The sequence below is a fragment of the Manis pentadactyla genome, chromosome 10 (assembly GCF_030020395.1).
Source record: "Manis pentadactyla isolate mManPen7 chromosome 10, mManPen7.hap1, whole genome shotgun sequence".
In the NCBI taxonomy this organism is placed as follows: Eukaryota; Metazoa; Chordata; class Mammalia; order Pholidota; family Manidae; genus Manis; species Manis pentadactyla.
In genome coordinates this window covers 82,314,636-82,336,988 of record NC_080028.1, presented here as the reverse complement: position 1 = coordinate 82,336,988, position 22,353 = coordinate 82,314,636, and the positions used below count along the sequence as shown (strand labels likewise).

The window sequence follows — 22,353 nt, the reverse complement described above, 5'->3', positions numbered from 1 at the left end:
AATGGTAGGATTTGTTTTCTTCTTATGGCTGAATAATAATCCATTGTGTATGTGTACCACATCTTCTTTATCCATTCATCTACTGATGGACACTTAGGTTGCTTCCATTTCTTGGCTATTGTAAATAGTGGTTTTGGGATGTAGAGTTCTATAGATGTCATTAGGTCCATCTGTTCTAGTGTGTTGTTCAGTGCCTCTGTGTCCTTACTTATTTTCTGCCCGGTGGATCTATCCTTTGGAGTGAATGGCATGTTGAAGTTTCCTAAAATGAATGCATTGCATTCTCTTTCCTCCTTTAATTCTGTTAGTATTTGTTTCACATATGTTGGTGCTCCTGTGTTGGGTGCATATATATTTATAATGGTTATATACTCTTGTTGGACTGAGCCCTTTATCATTATGTAATGTCCTTCTTCATCTTTTGTTACTTTCTTTGTTTTGAGGTCTATTTTGTCTGATTCTACTGCAACACCTGCTTTTTTCTCCCTGTTGTTTGCATGAAATATCTTTTTCCATCCCTTGGCTTTTAGTCTGTGCATGTCTTTGGGTTTGAGGTGAGTCTCTTGTAAGCAGCATATAGATGGGTCTTTCTTTTTTATCCATTCTGTTACTCTGTGTCTTTTGATTGGTGCATTCAGTCCATTTACATTTAGGGTGATTATTGAAAGATATGTACTTATTGCCATTTCAGGCTTTAGATTCGTGGTTACCAAAGGTTCAAGGTTATCTTCTTTAGTGTCTTACTGTCTAGCTTAACTCGCTTATTGCGCTATTTTAAACACTGTCTGATGATTCTTTATTTTTCTCCCTTCTTATTTCTCCCCCTCCATTCTTTATATGTTGGTTGTTTTATTCTGTGCTCTTTTGTGTTTCCTTTAACTGCTTTTGTGGGTAGTTGATTTTATTTTTTGTCTTTAGTTAGTATTTGGTTGGTCTGCTTTCTTTGCTGTGATTTTATTTTCTCTGGTGACATCTATTTAGCCTTGGGAGTGCTTCCATCTGGAGCAGTCCCTCTAAAATACCCTGTAGAGGTGGTTTGTGGGAGGCAAATTCCCTCAACTTTTGCTTGTCTGGAAATTGTTTAATCCCTCCTTCACATTTAAATGATAATCGTGCTGGATACAGTAGTCTTGGTTCAAGGCCCTTCTGTTTCATTGCATTAAATATATCATGCCATTCTCTTCTGGCCTGTAAGGTTTCTGTTGAGAAGTCTGATGATAGCCTGATGGGTTTTCCTTTGTAGGTGACCTTTTTCCTCTCTCTAGCTGCCTTTAAAACTCTGTCCTTGTCCTTGATCTTTGTCATTTTAATTATTATGTGTCTTGGTGTTGTCCTCCTTGGGTCCCTTCTGTTGGGGGTTCTGTGCACTTCCGTGGTCTGATCGATTATTTTGTTCCCCAGTTTGGGGAAGTTTTCAGCAATTATTTCTTCAAAGATCCTTTCTATCCCTTTTTCTCTCTCTTCTTCTTCTGGTACCCCTATAATGTGGATATTGTTCCGTTTGGATTGGTCACACAGTTCTCTTAATATTGTTTCATTCCTGGAGATCCTTTTATCTCTCTCTGCATCAGCTTCTATGCGTTCCTGTTCTCTGGTTTCTATTCCATCAGTGGCCTCTTGCATCTTATTCATTCTGCTTATAAATCCTTCCAGAGATTGTTTCATTTCTGTAATGTCCTTCCAGACATCATCCCTTCGCTCTTGCGTATTTCTCTGCAGCTCCATCAGCATGGTATGAGCTTTATTTTTAGTTCTTTTTCAGGGAGATTGGTTAGGTCTATCTCCTTCTCAGGGTTTGCCTCTGTGAGGTCTGTATCAAATTCTTCTGCCTTTTCATGGCGATAGAGGTATTTGTGGGGAGCTGGCGTGTGTGTTGGCTAAGAGAAAGTCCCTTCTTGCTGGTTTGTGGCCTTCCTCTCCTGGGAGAACAGCGACCCCTAGCGGCTTGTGCTGGGTAGCTGTGTGCAGGCGGGGTTTTTAATTCTTGGCCGGCCGCTGTGGAGCTCTGTGGTTGCTGTAGGCATGGCCAGCCTCAGGCTGCTTCTCCAGTATGGCGTAGCCATGTCGGAGGGGGAATGGGTGGGAGGCTGTTTATCGCCATGAGGGGCCTCCAAGGTGCGCTGCTGCCCAGGGGGTTAGGGCGCCCGGAGTTCCCTAGGATTTCCAGCTGCTGGGCTAAGTGTCCCAGGACGCTTCCGTCCAGCTGTTGGGTCCCTGTCCCTTTAAGACTTTCAAAAAGCACTCACTTTTCTTTGTCCCGGGTGCACCGGCTGCGGGGACCCACTCACAGGTCTTACTGCCCTGTTTCCCTAGTATCCAGCACTTCACACACTATGTGTCTGCGTTCTCAGTGCGGATGGCTGGGGCTGGGTATGTAGCAGTCCTGGGCTCCCTCTCCCTACCCGCTCCAACTCCTCTCCTCCCGCCGGGAGCTGGAGTGAGGGGCTCTTGGGTCCCGCCGGGCTGCAGCTTGTATCTTACCCCCTTTGCGATGTGCTGGGTTCTTGCAGGTGTGGATGTAGTCTGGCTGTTGTCCTGTGTCTTCTGGTCCCTCGTTTAGGAATAGTTGTATTTGTTGTATTTTCAAAAATATATATGGTTTTGGGAGGAGATTTCCGCTGCTCTACTCACGCCACCATCTTGGTTCTCCCCTCTCTATACTGCTTTTAACAGAATAGTGTATTGTTTTTGTGTAAATTTTTGTTGTATTCAGAATTAGAATTTGTAATTGATTTATGATATCCCATGAGGTGGGTGTTTGATAATTTACCTAGCCATTACTGAACTTTTAAGTTGCCAGCATTTGAAAAAAAAAGTCATTATAAATAATTCTGAAATGCATGTACTCATGAATGTAGCTTTATGCTTTTAGCTAATTTTCTTGGAGTAAGAGGGATTATAGGTTTAAAGGTTAGGGATATTTTGTGGTTCTAGTAAATCACAGTTATATTTCTTTCCTAATAATTCTACATGCCCCTGACTCTTTGTTGTGCTATTTTCACCATGGTCTTATCAGCATGAGGTCCTATACATAAAGAGTTATCTCCTTGCTGATTTGGAAAGCACAGATGGTACTTGAACCACATTTTTGATTGGCAGATTGAGGTGAAGGAAACAGGAGGCCCTGGCATGCTTGATGGAGTGCAGAAAGGCAGGGTATAGAGAGCGATCTTGACCTGGTTGGAATGAGATGAACAATCCCAAATTGTTTGAATGCTATGCCCAGGAATTTGCCATGTAACTTAAGGGGTGATAGGGAGCCACTGGAGATTTTGGAGCTGAGAAGTGACTGAGTTCAAAGATGCCAATAACTAAGAACTGTATGTGGTGATTCTGGCTTGTTGGCAGTGGCTGTGGACTTAGCAAAGAAGAGGATGTCTTCTTGCTGGGCATCATCATAGGAAAACTTCTTTGTGATAGAGCCTGAGTGGTCTAATTTAACATCCAAGAACCTTATTTAACTTGTGGCTGGATCATCAAAATTCTTCCAATACCAGGCTCAATACCAAAAGTTTTCTAATACCAGAGATACAGGAGCTGATGTGTCCTCTTCCCTTTCCAGGTCCAAGACAAGTTGCAGCTATCTGCGTGCCACTTACTGGTCTCACTGGCCACCACTGTGCGGCCTGTCTTTCTGATCAGCATCCCCGCGGTGCAGAAAGTGTTCAACAGAATCACTGATGCCTCTGCTCAGCGACTTGTTGATAAGGTAATGCCCTAGAGCCTACTTTGGGGTCCCCAGAGCCATGGGGCTTGGACTCTGGGAAACTGAGGAAGAAGAGTCTGGCCTGTCTTTTTGCACTCAGAGCTTACAGGACATACCAACATTGGCAGGTTTCTTCCTGGAAGGCAGTGACACAGCCTCAGTGCTCTTGTTGCGCCCTTCCCTGTGTAGATGGCCAGTGTGCCGACACAGACACAAAACTTCTCATAGTAGGCACAGAGGTTACTTTGAAAGCCGCTAGTTTGGCTGTTGTGAGAGTCCTCTTTTGCATTCTTTTTGGTTTAAAAGTCTGTTTTTGTTGGTGCTATATGTTTGTTTTCTCAGGATTGAAATTCTCCAGACAAGTGTATTCTCTTAAAATCCTCCAGGAGACTTAGGCTAGAAATTTAAAAACAAACAGAATGGGTGGGGCAGAGGGGAGTCAAAACAGTTCCTTAAGAGCACCTGGGATTTGAGTGTCTTGCTTCTGACCTGGTGCGAAGAGCACATGGATTGTAAGAGATTCTCTTTAACAGCCCTGTGCCCGCTAGCTCCTCAGACTGTGTCAGAAGGCAGTAGCTGAGGGACAAGTTAGATTTGGTGTCTTCAGTGTCTGTGTTCTCCCCCTCTATGATGCTACAGGCACCAGATTAGAGAGGGAGTGACAGCACCAGGAATGGCCACTGAGGCTGGCCCTGGGGTGTGCTAGACCCAGACTTGGTGTTCTTGTTTCAGCTGCTCTTTCCTCCTGGGATTGCCCTAGAGATGGACAAAGCCCCAGGCCAACGTTATAAGAAAGGAACCTGGAGGCCTGAGCTCAGCATTTGCTGTGGGAGCCAAAGGCTGTGTCTGACACCGCCGTTCTGCTGTTCATTCATTGTCCTTAAACCTCTGATGGATGCCTTTGGGGGTCTCTTCCAGGCACAGGTGTTGGTGTGCCGAGCCCTCTCCAATGTCCTGCTGCTTCCGTGGCCAAACCTCCTAGAGAATGAGCAGCAGTGGCCTGTGCGCTCCATCAATCATGCCAGTCTCATCTCCGCACTCTCCCAGGACTATCGCAACCTGAAACCCCATGCTGTCACCCCACAGAGGAAGATGCCGCTGGATGACAGTAAGTGTCCCCTAGGCAGGGACAGACTAGGGATGTAGGTAGGGCAGGCATTGTTCTTCCTTTGTGGTAGGTGAGATACTTGTCTCTCCGTAGTCAGTCACACAGTTGTAAGACACAGGTGGTAGAATCCTGAGTAGCTGTGGAATTCAGTGAACACCTCAGTTGGACTTATTTCCTGAATGCATGATTATTTAAAATGTCAAAAATAAGAAAAACATCTATTAAAGCACTACTGATGGTGACTTCTGTGGTTGAAAAGGTCCTATAGTGATTATTAATCCATTTCAGATAACTTCTTTAAGCAGTCAGAGAAGTTCACCTCTATACACTTTTGGAAAAAGTGAACTTAAGAACTGTCTTTTGGAACCTTTTTTAACTTTTCTCCTAGTACAAATATTTCAGGAAGAACTTGGTATCTTCACAAATGGCCCTTTATGTTTGGTTTTTTTTATTAAAGAAGGAGAAAAAAGATGAATCAATAGAATTCAGTAGTTCAGATAGAAGGCATCAGATTTCTTTTAATAATCTTCCTGGAATAACAATTACTATAGAAATATTTTTAAAATACAGTCAGTTTTCACAATAAGAAAGTAATGGAACCTTATTGGATGATGTCATTTATGGAATGTCAACAAAAACACTGTGAATTGTTAGAAATAATAAATACTCAACAGCCTTTTTAAAATACTACTTTTATAATCAGGAACATTAACATATGCTAAATATATAGGAATATTAGTATAGTATAAAGAAGGAAAATCTCTTAAATCTGACCAGTTTTGGTGTTTTAGAAAGTAATCATCTTAACTAGTTATTTTACTGGCTTCCTATTTTATTTTTAACTATTTTCTAGTTAATAGTTGCCTGAGAATGGATGACTTATTGAGGGCATACTGTGTGCTAGGCTTTTACCTTTGCCATTTTATATCCATCATGGAATCTCTGGCAATGCCAGCATCAAACTTCAAAGTCTGGTATTTGATCCAGATTCTAAGTGATTTACATTTGGCAATTAATTTAATTCTCACATCAGCCTTATGAGTTAAGTACTGTTAATTATCCTGACTTATCCATGAGGAAACTACGTTACGAGAAGATTGAGAACTTGCCCAGGTGTTATATACAGCTAGTGTGGAATCATGTTTTACAAAGTTTAACAATCTTCTTTTCCCACTTTATCTTATATGCACTTAATGTCAGTCAGCATAGGCTAGGTTGTGCTATGTGGTAATGGACATTCCAAAAGCTTAATGGCTTTATGCAGGGAAAAATTCATTTCTTACTCATACTGCATGTTCACCTCAGGCCAAGGGGTTAGGGAGGTCCTGCTTATTCTGGTTACTCAAGGACCCAGGTGATGGTGGCCCCAGTGCAGTATGTACTCACATTGGGACACGAACGTGGTGAATTCCTTGGTGGTTACTAAAGCTCTTGCCTATAAGCGACACTTGTTACTTCCACTCATATTTCATTGGCCAGAGTATATGGCTGTGTGGCTGCGGCCTAACTTCAGAGGGGGTGAAAAGTGTGGTGCCACCACGTGCTTGAAATACTTGCTGAATGGTGTTCATGATTTCCACGGCGAACATAATTAAAAACAGTTTGTATATTTGTTGAGTATTTGCTGTGTGCCAGGCAGTGGGCTGAGAACTTTATATATATTATTTCATTTAGTCTTCCCAGTAGCCCTGTGAGGTTTGTTACTATCCTCATTCTACAAGTGATGAAGTGAAAGCCTGGAAAGTTCTTCCTATCCCAGCTTTACACTTCACATTTTCAAACCTACAGAACAGTGCAAAGATTAGGAAAATGAACAGTTGTGTATTTTCACCAGTGGTTAATGTTTGCCACACTTGTGTTCTCCCCCACCCCACATGCACTTTTTTTTTTCCACAGGGCCATTTGAAGTAAGTTGCAGACATCAACACTTTATTCTTAAATACTTAACCTTTGTATTTGAGAACAAGACACTCTCTTGCATAACCCAAACACCATTAACACAACCAAGGTGTGTCACATTGTTATAGTAATGTCATTTAACATGTAGACCACATTCAAACTTTCCCCAGTTGTTACCAAAATGTCCTGTTTTGCTTTTTAAAAAGTCAGAATACAGTCAAGGATCTTGTATTTTATTTGTCACATCTCTAGTCTCTTTTAATATAGAATGGCACTCTTGTTTTTTTTTTGTTTTTCATGAGATTGACATTTTTGTAAGAGTTTATGCCTATTTTCTTGTCATGTAATCTTGTTCTGATTGTTCCAGCCATTTTTGGCAGGAATTGCCACCTATATATTGATGTGTACTTCCATCTCATCGCTTCCTTTTGTCTCATTATTGGCTTTGCTCAGTGTGATCACATGTGTCAGACAGTGTCTGCCAGTCTCTGTTGTAAAGGTACCTTCCCCTGCAAGGCTTGGCAGGTTTAAGTTGTTCGGGATTATAGAGAAAGTGGTGGGGTCAGAAGTCAGACTTGGATCTGGGTGGTTCCAGATCCTGTGCCCCTTCTTGAAAGTATTGTTTTTAGTGGTTTTATAGCATCCTATCCTGTGGGAGTACCACATTTTATATATGCATTCTCCTCTTAATACATACTAAATGTGCTTTCAGTACTCTGCTTGCACATTTTTGTGATTAAATGTTAGTTCCTGTTTCAGTTTCCTTACATATCAGAGGTTAGATTTTTGTCTCTTGACTCTATTGGCTTTTCTCCCTAAACTGCTTTCCCTGTGCCTCATGTATTGGGGAAATGTCTGCCCCATGTGCAGTGGGGCTCAGTAAAAGTTCTTGTGCTTGTAGCATTGTGAGTGAGTGGTTCCTTCAGTGGTATGGGTATCCCACCTGTTACTCACATGCCAGTGTCCCTGTGGCCAGCCTTTAGTGGACCAGGCCTGTTGTGAGCCATTATCTCCTTTCATGCTCAGTCCTGTGAGTAAGGTGGTGTTATCTGTTCACAGTTTCAGATAAGGAAACAGACTCAAATCTAGTGGAGTTGGGAGTCAGTTCTGATTCTGCCCACCTCCAGAGTATGGATTCTTTCTGCTGTACCCTTCCCTGGAAGCTGCTTCAGCTCCCACAGAGGCTGGTGAGCTCACGAGATCAGGGTGCTCCAGAGAGCACTATCAGATACAGGCTGCCTCTCAGTCCAGCTCTGGTTCTGCCTCTGCAGCTCTGCCAGGGTTGATTCTGCCAAGCTCAGGCTGAGTCATGAGGGGCTTTCTAGGGCAGTGGTTAGAAGCTCCATGTCTAAGAGGAAGGGGAAGAGCAATTGCACCAGTGCTGGGGAATGATGACAACTTCCCTGTGCTGCACCTTCTGATGCAGAAGATCCTTTGATGATATACCAGGCACTTGGCTACAAACCTCCTGAACCTCAACTCTAATCCTCACAGCAATCCTGCAAAGGCGGGGCTGTTTGGTGACCCCGGTATCCCAACAAGGATCATGCCCTGGATGTATAGCCATCTAGTGACCATCTGTGGTTCATATCCAGGCTCCTCTGATCCTGGCCTGTGCTGTGTCCTCTGAACTCCTGCCTGTTTGCCGGCCACTGCCTCTGTTTTCCCTGTGTGCTGTATGGTATCATCACATGAGCTCTTACATTATGGTAGAACTACATGTTGTCAATAATGTATAATATAATACTATGTAATAACAATAATTATACATATTGTCAGACCACGGGCCCAATAGGCCAAGGATTGATTGGGCGGTTTATCCTGTAACACAGGAGCAGCAGATGTACATGACAGGTGCTTATGTGGATTGCCAGGTTAGGATCGCATCTGCAGCTGAGAAGAGTATTTGACCTGCCTGTGTCCGTTCCTGCCTGTGGCTGTTACCCTGTGACACTTGCTTTCTCACCAGGACGTTCACTATCTTAGAGTCTTGATTAAGTCCAAGACGTCTAACCTGAGGGTCCTTTTCATCTTTTCTTCCTTGTGGACTTGTTTCTGATGGATAGAGGCAAACAAGAGTAGGCAGGCAGCTGGGGTCCTGACAGTAAAGAGGGAAAAAAGAATGAAAGGATATAGAAAGAGAGATATAGAGATTGTTAACTTGATCAAGAGACACTACTTATTCCTTTAGCAAGGCTTCTGTGTGATTGTTTTCTCAATATCTTTGCAAATCTCTTCCCCTTCTCCTGTGTTCCTTCTTGCTCTGCTTTATCCTCAGACAAGTCATAACATGAAACATAATCTTGATTTGCAGCCAAAGTGATTATCCACCAGACACTTACTGTTTTAGAAGATATCGTGGAGAATATCTCTGGGGAATCCACCAAGTCTCGGCAGATCTGCTACCAGTCACTGCAGGAATCCGTTCAAGTTTCCCTGGCCCTCTTTCCAGCTTTTATCCAACAGTCAGGTAGGAGCTGGCTGCAGGCCTCACTGGTGGATGGTGCTGACAAGGACCAAAGTAACTGCTTAGCTCTGTAGAGCAGACAGTGGGCAGTGCAGGCAGAGGGCAGGGATGTGTGTTGGAGGGTCTCTGGGAGGCCCTGTGAAGCTTCACATCTGTGTCATGTGACACTGAGTCACTTGGGGCCTCTTGCTTAGTTTCCATTTTTAAATCTTGCCCTCTCCCAGCATGGAACGTAAATGGATGAGAGTAATAGCAATGTTACGTAGGAGAGGAAAGAGGGTTTGTTCTGATAAGCACTTCATATTTACTTACACAGCAAGGTGGGCTTTGCTGCGGTGGTTTCCCTCACCCCACTCTGTCACTGCCACTGGTAGAGGCGCTCTGTAGCTCTCTGGATGTACTTAGCTGGCTCTCATGAGAGCATCTGCAGTCTTGTCAGTCTTATGAGAGAAATATCAGGGCTTCTCAGTCAGCAAATATTCACTGATTGCCTTTTGTGAGCAGAGTGTGTACAATTAGAGCCAAAACATACTGTATAAGATCATTGTTTAGATCTGAAAGTGGAACCACACTAAATGTAACCGATATTTTCTGCTATTAATCCATTTAATGGACGAGGGCCATGCAACCTGAATACAACTTCATTAGCCACTTTTGACCACTTAACCCCTGACCCAGCTGCTGGGGTTAATGGTCATAGAGAGAAATGGCTAAAGTATTCAGTTAAGGACCTGCTTGAATAGTTCATCAGTGAGAGCACAAAATGATCCATCCGCAGTGAGAATTCTGAACATCGCTGGATGCTGGGCAGTGAGGGAGGCTTCGAGATGACCTTCCTTTCCTATAGTGAGCCATCATCAGGCAGAGGTTCACTGCACCAGAGCTGTGTACTCAGCATGCCCTTAATCATTTTCCACTTTGCATCATTGGCTGATGGCACTGGGGACGCCTCCTCCAGAGGAAGCCTTAGGCAATAGTGCACACTGCAAAAGCACATCCCTCAAGCCAGCGCTTCGTTACCCCTGTGTGTATGCCTCTGATGTTTGCTTTGTCTTTCCATTTAGATGTGACTGATGAGATGCTGAGCTTCTTCCTCACTCTGTTTCGAGGCCTTAGAGTACAGATGGGTGTGCCTTTCACAGAGCAGATCATACAGACTTTCCTCAATATGTTTACCAGGTAACCGCTGGCCTGTGTCCATGGTTTTTAGACTCCCAAGTAAGAAGTTGTGGGACCTGGCTACAAAGCATGGGATTTTTTGGTCCTTTTCTTCATTTGCTACAAGCACTGATTTTCATGCCAGTCCTCAGAGAACCGTTTCCTTGGCTACTGTGTGCTTTCTCGTATCTACAGAGAACAGCTAGCAGAGAGCATCCTCCATGAGGGCAGCACTGGCTGCCGGGTGGTTGAAAAGTTTCTGAAGATCCTGCAGGTGGTGGTCCAGGAGCCTGGCCAGGTGTTCAAGCCCTTCCTCCCTAGCATCATCTCCCTGTGCATGGAGCAGGTGTATCCCATCATCGCCGAGGTATGAGAGCTGGTTGTCCCTCTGTGCTGCCTCCTGGCCACCATGGTGCAGGGAATGAGATGAAATACCAGGAAAATACATTGCGTTCTAAAGCTGATTTGTTAGTTACTTAATTTTTCTTGTAAAATAATTCTTTTCCAAGAGAGCATGCCTTAGCTTGATCTTTTTATATTGGTTGAGTTAATTAGAACTAGTGTAGTTTAAGCATAGTAGGTTCATTGTCACAAGATGGGTTGGTTAAATTAGAAATATTACTGAGCTTGCCTCCTTCCTCTCCTCTCAGAATCTGTGCTGCTAGTGAAAGAAATGGGCCCAGAGAGCAATAAGCTGCTTCCACCTAGAGGTGCTGCCTCCACTTAGAGGTCCCCTAATGCTGCTTACTGAGGTTTCTAAGCACTCTTAAATTCCTTTTCTATGGAGGGCAGAAGCACTTTTAAGCCTTCTTATTTGTCTTTATGCCTAGAGGTTGCATAAGATGTACAGGTTAGCTGGGACAGGGCTTTTTTATCCTAGGACAAGGAACAGCACAACCAAGAAGGTGTGATAGGTCAGAGCACTTGCTTTCTAGACAGGAAATCCATATTCCTAATAATTGTACTTCCATTTAGTAGCCTTTTTTCCTAGCTTAAAATGCTGAGTGCTTCTATCAGAAAGTGCCCGTTGGCACTGACCCAGGTATTCTGTCTCAGATGTGGTTCTGGTTTTGCCAACACACTCCTGGTTTGAGCTGCTGGCCCAGGGAGGTTTGATAGGGCGGGAGTGTGGGTGGCAAGCTGATACTCTGCTTGCTGTTACCAGGCATCTCTTAGGCCTCTTTGTTGCTCAGGTCCCAGGCTGAGAGTGGCTCTCTGAGCCATAGAAAGGAAAGTTATGAGGGTGTGTGTGTGTATCCACAGCGCCCCTCCCCTGATGTGAAGGCTGAGCTGTTTGAGCTCCTTTTCCGGATACTCCATCACAACTGGAGGTACTTCTTCAAGTCCACTGTCCTGGCCAGTGTTCAGAGGGGGATTGCCGAGGAACAGATGGAGAATGAGTCTCAATTCAGTGCCATTATGCAGGTAACGTGGAAGAGCTGGTAAGGCTGCCATGTTATCCAAGAGCAGACAGGCCTCGTTCTGGATGCCACCTGGGTTCATTGGCTGGCTGACCCTTGGTTTGCTTCTCTGGCGTATGGTCGCACTTCTGCTAGTCTGGCCACTGAAACATCTTGAAGGCCTACAAGTTTTGGGTCTGAAGCTCAGCTCTACTTCTTAGTACCTATGGAGTTAACTAACTTTGGGGACGCCTCTTCTCTGAAGTGGGGAGAATCCTGTCTGGTGAGGGTAAGTGAGGCTGCACAGCCCAAGTCCAAGGCATGTGGGGATTCTGGGTCTGTGCCAGCCAGCTCTGCTGCTGCAGCAGTATTTCCCCGTGCAGGGAGACTGCAGCAGGACCACCTGGGAGCCTCCATAACTGGGAGCTGACTGAGTGGCATCTCCAGGGAGGGGCCCAGGGACCTGCATTTTTAAACGATAATTCTGGCTCTTGCTATGTTGGGAGGAGTTCTGCCCTGGGAGTCCATGCTTCCTTTCAGATCTTAAGGTGCAGCTCATACCTTAAGAGAGTGAGCTCTCTGCGGGGAGCTGACCACCCTGGTGCACAGGATGGGGCTGGGCCTCGTCCTGGGGGAGGATTGCCGGGTGGTTGGGCTGCCCTCAGGTGTTCTCCCTGTGTACTCAGTTGTGTGACTTTTGTACTCCAGGCCCATAAAGTAGAGGGTTCTTTTTGGTTTTCTCAGTGCATTCTTTTCTTCATGGAGAAGCCAGAGGGATTCTGCCCTTCCTCTCTCCAGTTTCCTGCCACCATACACACACATGCACACATGCTCCCTGTGTTGGAGTCTCTCTGGAAAAGCACATGCCCTGCCCTTGGTCTCCCCACAGTCACTTTGCTGCACTTCCATCTCCAGCACCCCACTGCGGCCTTGGGGTGGGGTGTTCAAGTGTCTCCCTGCCTCCTGCCATCTTAAAACAGTCCTAAGCCACTTTGGAAAACAGTGTCACAGTTCGGCAGTATCTTAAAAAATTAAACATACGGTTACTATATGACCTAGCAATTCCACTTTAAAGTAGTCTACCTAAGATAAATGAAAACATATTCACACAATCTGTGTGCAGTTGTTTATAGTGGCTTTCTTCATAATTGTCAAAGCTGGAAACAGTTCACACATGCATGTAATGGACTGCCTCTCAGCAATCAAAAGGAACGTACCGTTAAACAGACAACTTCCAACTCCATTACGCTAGATGACATTCTAGATGAGAGAAGCCAGGTCTGAGAGGTGTGTACAATGTTCCATTCCATTATATGACGTTCTGGAAAAGGCAAAGCTAGACGGATAGAGAGCACTGGTTCCCTGGAGGTTGAGAAGACTGATGACAACCAAGAGGGCCAGGGAGCTTTTTGGGGAGATAGGGATGTTCTGTGTCTCAATTGTCACAGTGATTAAGTGACTCTGTATTGGTCAGAATTACACAACGGTGTAAATTTTCAAAAGGGAGGATTTCATACTGTGTTAGATATACTTTAGTAATCCTGACTTAAACACATAAAAACCCCTGGGCATCATGAAGATCCCTTCATTGCAGCAGTGATCACAAGACCCTCTTCTCGTAGCTTCAGGGCCCAGGGACAGAATGACAGGGCAGTCACTAGCTTGTTCTGGGAGGTAGCCTGCCCTCCCTGGGTTTGCACCTCATTGGCATCCCCTGCTGGTCCACAGTCATTTTCCTTTCTCCTTTTTTTAAGTTAAATTTTATTTTTCTTATTGGAATGTAGTTGGTATACAATAGCATGCTGGTTTCAGGAGTGCAGCACAGTGGCTGATAATTACTTGCATATGGAATGTGTAGTCAGCCCCAGTCACTTCTGTTGTAGTAGGGCTCTTTGGGTTTTGGGGGATGTTTCTTTTGGCCCTTGGACTAGTAACTTAACAGCCCCAAACTGCAAAGCAATTAAAAAATCTGCTATTGCATAACTCCAGGGCAGGGGTAGCCAGTGGTGAAGTAGCCCTTAAGGATTTGTGGCTTCTGAGACCTGGGATACTAAGGAGAGGGCAGCTTATATAAGTGTTGGCTCAAGGGGAGGCAGACAGGCTCCAGTGTCTGCTTCAACTGCTGAGATACTCGACTAGAAGTTTAGCTTCTTGCCTTAAAGACAGAACCATGAAGGGGTGTGGAGGTTTATTACAAAAGGTGCAAAATGAGACCTAAATAAGAAGTGAGGCCCAGTGGGGAGGACTTAGGAGCTAAGACTATACAAGTACCTTCCAAAGAGCTGATCAGAAAGGCCAGAAGAGTCAGTGCAGTGAGATACTCTCACCCAGCCATCATGGTGCCACTCCTGGGGTGCTAGTTCTTTGGGCATAGCATAGGTGCCTTAGAAAGGCTGGGTCTCAGGGTATTTAAATACTGCTTATAAGATGGTGGCCCTATTTCCTAGGCTTTTGGACAGTCCTTTCTCCAGCCTGACATTCACCTGTTTAAACAAAATCTCTTCTACTTGGAGACTCTCAACACCAAGCAGAAGCTATACCACAAGGTAAGTCCCCATCTCTTAGAAAAGTTCCTTCATCAGAGCTGATGTGGGTACAGGCAAAGTCCCACCCTTCTCAGGGCAGCAGCTGGGGAGAATGACAGGAAGCAGGCTGGGACCTGGATAGCCTTCTGGGCCATCACTCACCCTGTTACGTCTGTCTGTCTGCAGAAGATCTTCCGGACCACCATGCTGTTTCAGTTTGTAAACGTGCTGCTCCAGGTCCTGGTCCACAAATCCCACGACCTTCTGCAAGAGGAGATTGGCATTGCCATCTACAACATGGCCTCTGTGGACTTTGATGGCTTTTTTGCAGCCTTCCTCCCAGAGTTCCTGACCAGCTGTGATGGCGTGGATGCTAACCAGAAAAACGTGCTGGGGCGGAATTTCAAGATGGATCGGGTGAGAGAGAGAGGCCAGGCTGAAGGGAGGGCAAGTGCAGGTTTTCAAGCATGGGGCCTGTTCAGTGAGGAGGTGGCAGGTGACCTCCAAGTATGCTTTGTAACCTCCTGTGGCTCTGCAGTAGCTTGTGCAGTTCCTGGATGACTCGTGCTGTGACTGGATTTGGGGGCACATGATTTCCCCATTTGGCTTCTGCAGCTTATACGTTCTTCGTCTCAGCGGTTGGTCCCCAAAGTTCTGGCCCAGCAGTCATGTTGAGCTTGCTGACTTGCAGGTGGGCTGAGAAGACTGGGGCTTGGGAGCTGAATCTCTGGCTGCCCAGGGTTAGAGATGGGACCTGGGCTCTTCCTAGGCTGCCCAGCTCAGCGTGGGTGGACCTTCTGCCAGGTCCTGGGAGGAACCCTCACAGTGCTCATGCTCTTGTGTCCCCGCCCCACTCCCACGGTCCACCTGGGGGTGGTGCAGGTGGATGGCCCAGACTGTGCAGCACCTTAGGTGGGAGCTGGGGTGGTGATGGCTGTGGATGCATGTGAACCAATGTGGCTGGTGTGGCTGGGTCCCACAGTGCCTGGCTTCTCCTTTCCTTTTTGGTGCTTACCTGCCCTCCTCCTTCCTGTTTCAACCTGGGTCTCCCTGCTGCTTGCACCAAAGGCATTTTGGAGGACTTTTCCTGTGGAATATCTAATTTTCATCTTTCACTTAAAATGAAATCTCCCACATCTTCTTGGTGTTCCTAACTTGACTTCTGCACTGGAGCAGCCTGCCCACGGTTCCACTTCAGTGTTCAGATTTATGCATTGCTCTTGCTGAGCACACTACTTTTGTCCTTGCTTGTCTCATCTGTGATAGGTGTCAGGATGGACTTTTCTATGACTCAGCTCCTGTTTTCTTTTTTCTTGGAATCTTTCCCTGAAATCTGTCTTGTTTTCTCCTAAGTTTCTTGAAGTTCACCCCAGCCACTTGGATATGTTTTCTTATTTTCCCAGAGGCCAAATCCTGAACCAGTTTCTAGTGATGTCATTATCAGCCAACTTCTTGTTTGAAAGCAGTGGTTTCCAAATCTAGTTTACATCAAAGCACCTGGACTGATTAATAAAAATATAGAAACACACTCTTCTGTTGTAGCCAAGAAATTGAATTTGGCATTGGGGAGCCACTGATTGAAAAGACATCCCTTGGTCTGTTTTCTTGAGGATGAAATGATGAATAAGGAATCAGTGCCTTCATTCATTCACTCATTCACCATGCATTTGAAGTTGGCTGCTGCTTAGGCCCTGTGCCCTGTGTTGGGGCACCAGTCCGTTTTTGCCTTCAAGGAGTCTTTCTGGGGAGACAGGCAACAGAGCCCTCTGTGGACCACACTGAACCAAGCACTTGACACATCCAGGCTCTTGTAAGCAGGGACCTTCACTGTAGGTCCTATTTGTTAACCCCATTTCACAGATAAACCCAGGCTCAGAAAGGTCAACAGTGAGTTGGCTGTTAACAGAACTTGGGAATGGTAGAGCCAGGAAGCAGGATTCGGACCTGGCTGTTCCAGCTCCAGAGCCTGCATGCGCTGTCCAGAAGCAAGGTGAGCCGAGGGTGCTGACCTAGCTGGCTGGGGCCAGGAAACAGGAGGTATCTGAGCAGCCTTTTTGGAAATGGAGGCTTTGAGCTGAAGTTTGAAGACGAGTAGAGGTTAGCCAGGTAAAGTGTTCGTGGATTGAAGGAGAGCTGGAAGTGCTTTCAGCTGTTTTCTGAGCCTCACCCCATCACCTGGGGTTTCAGAAAAGATCGCCTTGGCGCCACCAGCTAGGAGGGGAGCCAACTCTGTGCCAGGCATTGTTGATGGTACTTCACATTTAGACCTGCAGTCTGGCATTCAGTAATCCCAGTCTAAAGATGAGGAGGTGGACCTTGGGCGATCTCGATAGAGTCTGGGCTTTTGGCTGCGAAGGCCCCTCTCCATTTGTGGGCTGTGGCCCTACCAGCTGTGGTGAAGAGTGGTGTGCATTGGCAGCCATGTCAGTATTCATGAGTGATTCAGTCTGCACCCCTTCCATTCCTATCGGTGTAACTTGGGGCAAGTTTTTTAATCTCTGTGTTTCACTTTCTTCATCCTTGAAGTGGTGGTGTTAACAGAACCTGTCTTGTAGGCTTGTGCTGAGGATTTTGTGAGCTATTACCTGGATTGCCTGGGAGGGGGCCTGGTACTGGTGAGCACTGGGGAAGTATTGTCTGTAGTTTTTCCCCAGGCGCCTTTGTTAACACAATGCAAGAATGAATGGAAGTTTCCGGTTCTTTATAATGTTTGCAGTGTGAAGGCACACTCTGGGTGGGGGGCAGGGTGATTTGGGGTATCAGGTGGGGCTTGGCTGCAGCTGTGCCTCTGCCTTCCAGGACCTGCCCTCGTTCACCCAGAATGTGCACAGGCTGGTCAATGACCTGCGCTACTACAGGCTCTGCAACGACAGCCTGCCCCCTGGCACTGTGAAGCTCTAAACGTGGCCTGCGAGTTCCAAGGGACAAGGACTCCTGCCTCCTGCCACTGCTGCCTGCACCACCTCCCTCCTGCCACTGGTGTCTCCCACATGAGTTTCAGCCACTCCTTGGATTCTCATACCCTGAGCAGTGCTGCCTGCCCCCTGCCCATCCTCCACGCTCCTCTCCTGTCACCCACCCAGCAGAACTGGCTTCAGGGTGTGTCTCAGCACTGGTTGGGGTGCCCGGGGTGTTTGGAGCAGGCAGAGGGCCATATGGCCAGGTACCAGGGAGGCACTGGGAAGTCCTGTGGGGTGGCCCCTGCAGATCATGCATATATCAGTCAAGAGACTGAAACGCCAATGACAGCTTATGACAGTGCTGCCTTCTCACCATTCCACCTCCCATCACTCCCAGCCCAGCCGGCCTGGGAGAGTCATGATGTTGGAACTACTTTGGCACTTCTGTCAGGCCTCTCCCTCCCTCCCCCAATTGCCTTGAGGTCTCTGCTCTTTGTCAGACAGAGATTTGCAGACTCATGATTTTTTTGTTCTTGTTTTCTCATCATTCCATTGTGATACTAAGAAATGAAGAAGCCTAATGAAAAAATAAAATGCTTATGTTGTTGTTATATAAATGCTTGGTTAGGGAGCTTTTTTCCCACTCGGAACCTCTTCAGGGCCAGCATCCAGGTAGGAGTGGGGCAGTGGGGTATGAGGCCCAGGCCATACCCTGGAGAGCTCCTTGGAGGGGGTGACTTGTGCAGGGCCTGACTGCATCCCACTCTTTTCTAGGTGACATCTCTAAAGAGCATGAGAAGACAAGGTCCCCATTTCTCCTATTCAGGGAGGGTGGGAACTTGCCCTTAGAGTGAGCCTACTGGTGGAGGTGGATGGAGGGTACCCATGCTGTCTGCTGCCCCTGCTCCTCAGTGTGGGCCCCCCTCCTCCACTTCCAGAGAATGGGTTCCTTCCCAGAGTACTCAGCCTGAAACTGTCCCTCACAGAATGAAGTCTTGCCTGAGGGCAGGAGGTGGAGGTCTCTTGATGGATTGGCTGAGAACAGTGGTGGAGAGGGGAGGGAGGGAGGAAGGGAAAGAGGGTGTAGCCATGTGAGGGGTGGGAAATGGGTGGGACACGGGGTCCTTGGTGTGTCTGAGAGCAGGGGTCTTGTCCAGCCATTCACATGTGGAAATCATACTTGTCCTCCAAATTTCTGGGATAACGGATCAACATCTCCTGCTTTAGGCCTTGCAATGACTGGACAGACAAGACTCAGGTAGGTTCTGCTGTGGAATACCACACCTGGCAGGAAGAGACTGTTCACCTGGAAGTGAGGGTGGGGGTCTTCGTGATGGGGTGGGAGTGTGTTGGCTTGTGGGTAGAACTGGGTTGGGTGGGAGTTGGGGGCTGATAGCTGCTTCTGAGACTTCGGGGTCTTGGAATCACTTGGCGGGTAGAGTCCTAGGCTTGTGTGCATGCACATTTGTGTGTGTGTGTGGTGCAGCCCCATGCTTCGTGTCAGTCACAGCCTCCCAGCTGCAGCTAGCCGCCCCACTTCAGAGTTCAAAGAAAAGGAAATCGAAACTCCAGTTGCTCTTCTGCAGAAATGAATTAGCATCTGGTTATTCCTAGGCTATAGATACCACCTCACTGGCCTGCCAGGGAAGGCCAGGAGTGCTGTCAAAGGGTCTGAATGCCTGGAGATGGAGAGGAGAGGGAGGTGGGTTTGTCGCTGGTGAGCCCCACTCCTGGCCAGAACATGAGGCAGGACTTAGGGTGGTAGAGGAAAGGCTGTGGGAAGTAAGGTGGGCTGGGATGGAGGATTTCTGTTCCACGACACATGGGCCTGGCCCCAGCTGTGTGTGTTGCGGTGAGCTCCCAGTCCTTGGAAGTAGGGAAGTAGAGTCTGGGCGACTCCCAGAAAGGGTCTCCTCCCCTGATCAGAGAGATGTCTGGTCTGATTTCTCTTGTCTGCAGTGCCCCCACATAGGGCTGGGCACAGAGCAGAACTTAAGTGTGGGTGAAATTGCATCAGTTCTCAGGCCCTTCACAAGTCCAGAAGCCTTTGCCTCAGAGGGAGGGATGGGAAAGGATAGAGATGGATGAATGTGAACCTGTATGTCAGTCTCACAGGACGGGTGATGGTAGGGGGTCTCCAGTGAGGTGGCTGCTTTCCCTGCTACTTTCGAGTGCAGAGAGTGTCCTGGCTCCATCCTGATGCTCGAGTCCTGCTTTTCCTCTGGTTTGTCATTTACATCCACCAAAGCACAGCGACTGGCTTTGAGAAGAGATTTGATGAAACATTTATCTTCTTGGCAGTTTCCAGCACTTTCCTCCTCTGCCTGCTGCTGCCCTGATGCAATGGAGGGTTGACTTTTTTTTTAATAGCCCATTTTTGCTCCTCTCTATAAAATGTAGAAGAATATGTGAAAAATGAAGAAAAATAAAAAAAAGTCATCTAGAGAAAAAACGCTGTTAATATTTTGATGAATTTTCTATATTTCCCTATATATGTGCAAATGCATGGTTTTGAGGGTTTTTTTTTAAATTGAGCTGTTTAGTACAGTCTTACCTTTGAACATTTCCTCATGTAATTAAATATTCTTAAAACATTTGTAATGGCAGATGGTGTTCTATCATATGGATATGCCATGTTTGTTTACTTTTTTTTTTTCAATCACAAATGATGCAAGAACAACATCCTTGTGCCTAAATCCTGGTGCTTGTCTGATTATTTCCATAGAGAATTTCTACACGTGTAATCACTGGGTCATGTTTTTGAGGCTTGTGATGGGTTTTGCTAGGGCCTGATTTCTATTCTGAAGAAGGATAAGTTCCAGACTTCAGGCAAAATGTCTGAGCTGTAAGGCTCCATTGAAACCCTTTGACCAAATCAACCCCTGGTTTTGTGGATTTGGGGCCTCTGAGGCCCTGGGCCTCCTGGCTGGTTATTGGATGGACTATGAGGCTTCCTGCCTACTTCTGAGCAGCAGCATTGTTCTGCAATGACATCTCTGCTGGGCGGCTGGGACCAGGGAGAGGAAAAGAGCTGATAGTTCTAGTTGACTCTGGGCCTCGATTGGAGCCACGGTTGATGGCAATTCATTAATTTAACAAGCTTTATGTATGGAATACCTCTAAAAGTCAGGTGTTGAGCTACAAGGGAAGGATTTGGGAGATGATGAGTAAGACACAGCGTATGCCAGTGAGGAATTCATAGACAGGCAAACAGGTTGTTGCAGAGTGGTGCGCTAATAACCACCATGGGGTTAGCCGTCCAGGAGGTGAGTGGGGAAAGGGTGAAGACTAGGTGTGACAGCATCTGAAGGCTGTAAGCAGGCTGGTGCTGACTGGAGACATTTGAAGATGCCGTGAAGCTTTGATGGGGAAATGAGTAGGGTGACTGATTTTTTTTTCCTGAACCAGGATGATGATTCTGGGACAACAGAGGTAAACCGGGAGTTCTGTTCTCCTGGTCCTGGATGAGAAAGTGTCTGGCTCTGTGAGGCTTGTTGGGTCACTGATGGTGGGAGAACACAGGTCCCACTGGTGGTCTTCCAACTTCAAATGTAGCACCTCGTTCATCCGGAGGAGTCGGCTCTGAGCTGATTCTGAGCACTGAGATGAGGAGGTGACTGTGCAGCAAGCATTTTGGTGAATGTGGTTTAACCACTTTGGGTCCTCTCTTGGAGCAGCTCCTGGGTGAAACGGTCTTCCCTGACCCTCTCAGGCCAAGCTGGCCGCCCTGCTCCAGCTCCTCCTCCTCAGCCCTCTTGAACTCCTCTTGCTGGGGGCTTCCTTACTGCCTCCGCGGCACCTGTGTCACCATCTGTGCCTGGGTGTCCTCCCTCCAAAATGCGAACTCCTTGAAGGCTGGGGCCAGGTCTGTCCCCAGGGCTTGGCTGAGAGCAGGTGTCCAAAATGTTGAGTGTGTGAGCATTTTGCAGATTTATCCAAATGGGTTGTTCCTCACAAGAGGAAGCCTGGAGTCGAAGCCACATCCTTGTAGTCTGCTCAGAACGCATGACCTTACCTTTCCGGGCTCCTTAGGAAAAAGCACTCAAGTGAACGGCTCTTCAGTGAAGGAGTTCTTTAGCTCAAGGACGCCCTTTTCTACTCTTCCCTGTCTGCATCATTGGAAACATCTTTAAAAAGCCGTGTTATTAGTTGGCCGCAGCCCTTGGAGTTGGGTACGGGGCAGGGTTGATGGCAGGCCTGGGTTATGTCACTTCCCAGGTCTGGGCCGAGAGCCTTGAGCAGTGCCAGCCAGAAACTGGCTATAAGCCCCAGGGACTCTGAAAGGTGTCAGAAGTGCTTACCTGGTCAGAGTTGGGGGCCAGTTAGGGATGGTGGTAGTGGTAAATAATTTAAATGAAAATATCCAAGAGTTTCACAGGCTTGACATAGATGGCATTTTGGCAACAGGTGTATTTTCTTTGTAAAAATAAGCTGTTTTCTCCCCCTTCTGTTATAAAAATAATACATGTTCCTTGCAGATAAACAGAAGAAAAAAATCCACAGTCAGTTAACATCCCAGTGAGCTGCCTTCCAGACCTTTCCTTGCTTTTACATACACGTACCCATCTACACACCACTTTCTTTCAGTGGGAGTAAAGATCGTGTTACATATGTGGATGTGGCAGAGTTCTGCCCCTTAGGCCTTTCTGCATGGGCCCTGGAGATGCCAGCTGTTGGGCTGTTTCAACCTAAGTAGTGACAGCCCAACTAGGTAGAAGTGGCCTCTAGAAAGCACACTGAGGAAGTAACTCTGGGCCTTGTTGCTGTGACCCATGTTGGTGCCTGGGGTTACCCTGGGAGCTGAGGCCGGAGACACACCTAGAAGTGCAGCTCCTCCTTGGAAAGCCACACAGATACCATTGGCATTCTTGGAGCCTCTGAGGAAGACATAATCCCCATTTTGCAGAGCCACAGCCTGAGGCCCGGAGGCTACAATCTGCCCACGCCCCTGCATCTTTCCTGCCCAATTCCTGTGCCACCACCAGGCTGGAGCTGATGCCTGACTCCCAGGAGTGGCGACCTTGCTTCCAGCTTCTGAAGGGCACTTGAGTAGAAGTGATTCAGGTTCTGGAGGAGGTTGTGCAAAGCAGGTCAACCTCCTGCTGCCAAGCTTGCCTGGGGAGGGGCTGAGAGCCCCAAGAAAGCTCTGGGGTTTTTTATTACGTTAATGATCTGTATTATGGCGTTTCC

The 22,353-nt window shown here is 46.9% G+C and overlaps 1 protein-coding gene across 3 annotated transcripts in view; it reads left to right on the top strand.

Annotated features, from left to right (window-relative positions):
- The window catches only part of XPO6 (exportin 6), a 114,872-nt gene extending 97,102 nt beyond the window's left edge, over positions 1 to 17,770 (top strand). For all 3 annotated transcript variants that reach the window (XM_036905702.2, XM_036905701.2, XM_057487082.1), the window contains 9 exons: positions 3,563 to 3,709; positions 4,625 to 4,814; positions 9,028 to 9,183; positions 10,245 to 10,359; positions 10,534 to 10,705; positions 11,602 to 11,763; positions 14,186 to 14,284; positions 14,450 to 14,680; positions 17,063 to 17,770. In XM_036905702.2, the coding sequence (XP_036761597.2) occupies positions 3,563 to 3,709; positions 4,625 to 4,814; positions 9,028 to 9,183; positions 10,245 to 10,359; positions 10,534 to 10,705; positions 11,602 to 11,763; positions 14,186 to 14,284; positions 14,450 to 14,680; positions 17,063 to 17,164 (1,374 nt within the window). In that variant the 3' untranslated portion in view covers positions 17,165 to 17,770. The remainder of the gene's footprint in view (positions 1 to 3,562; positions 3,710 to 4,624; positions 4,815 to 9,027; positions 9,184 to 10,244; positions 10,360 to 10,533; positions 10,706 to 11,601; positions 11,764 to 14,185; positions 14,285 to 14,449; positions 14,681 to 17,062) is intronic.
- Positions 17,771 to 22,353: the final 4,583 nt, after the last annotated feature.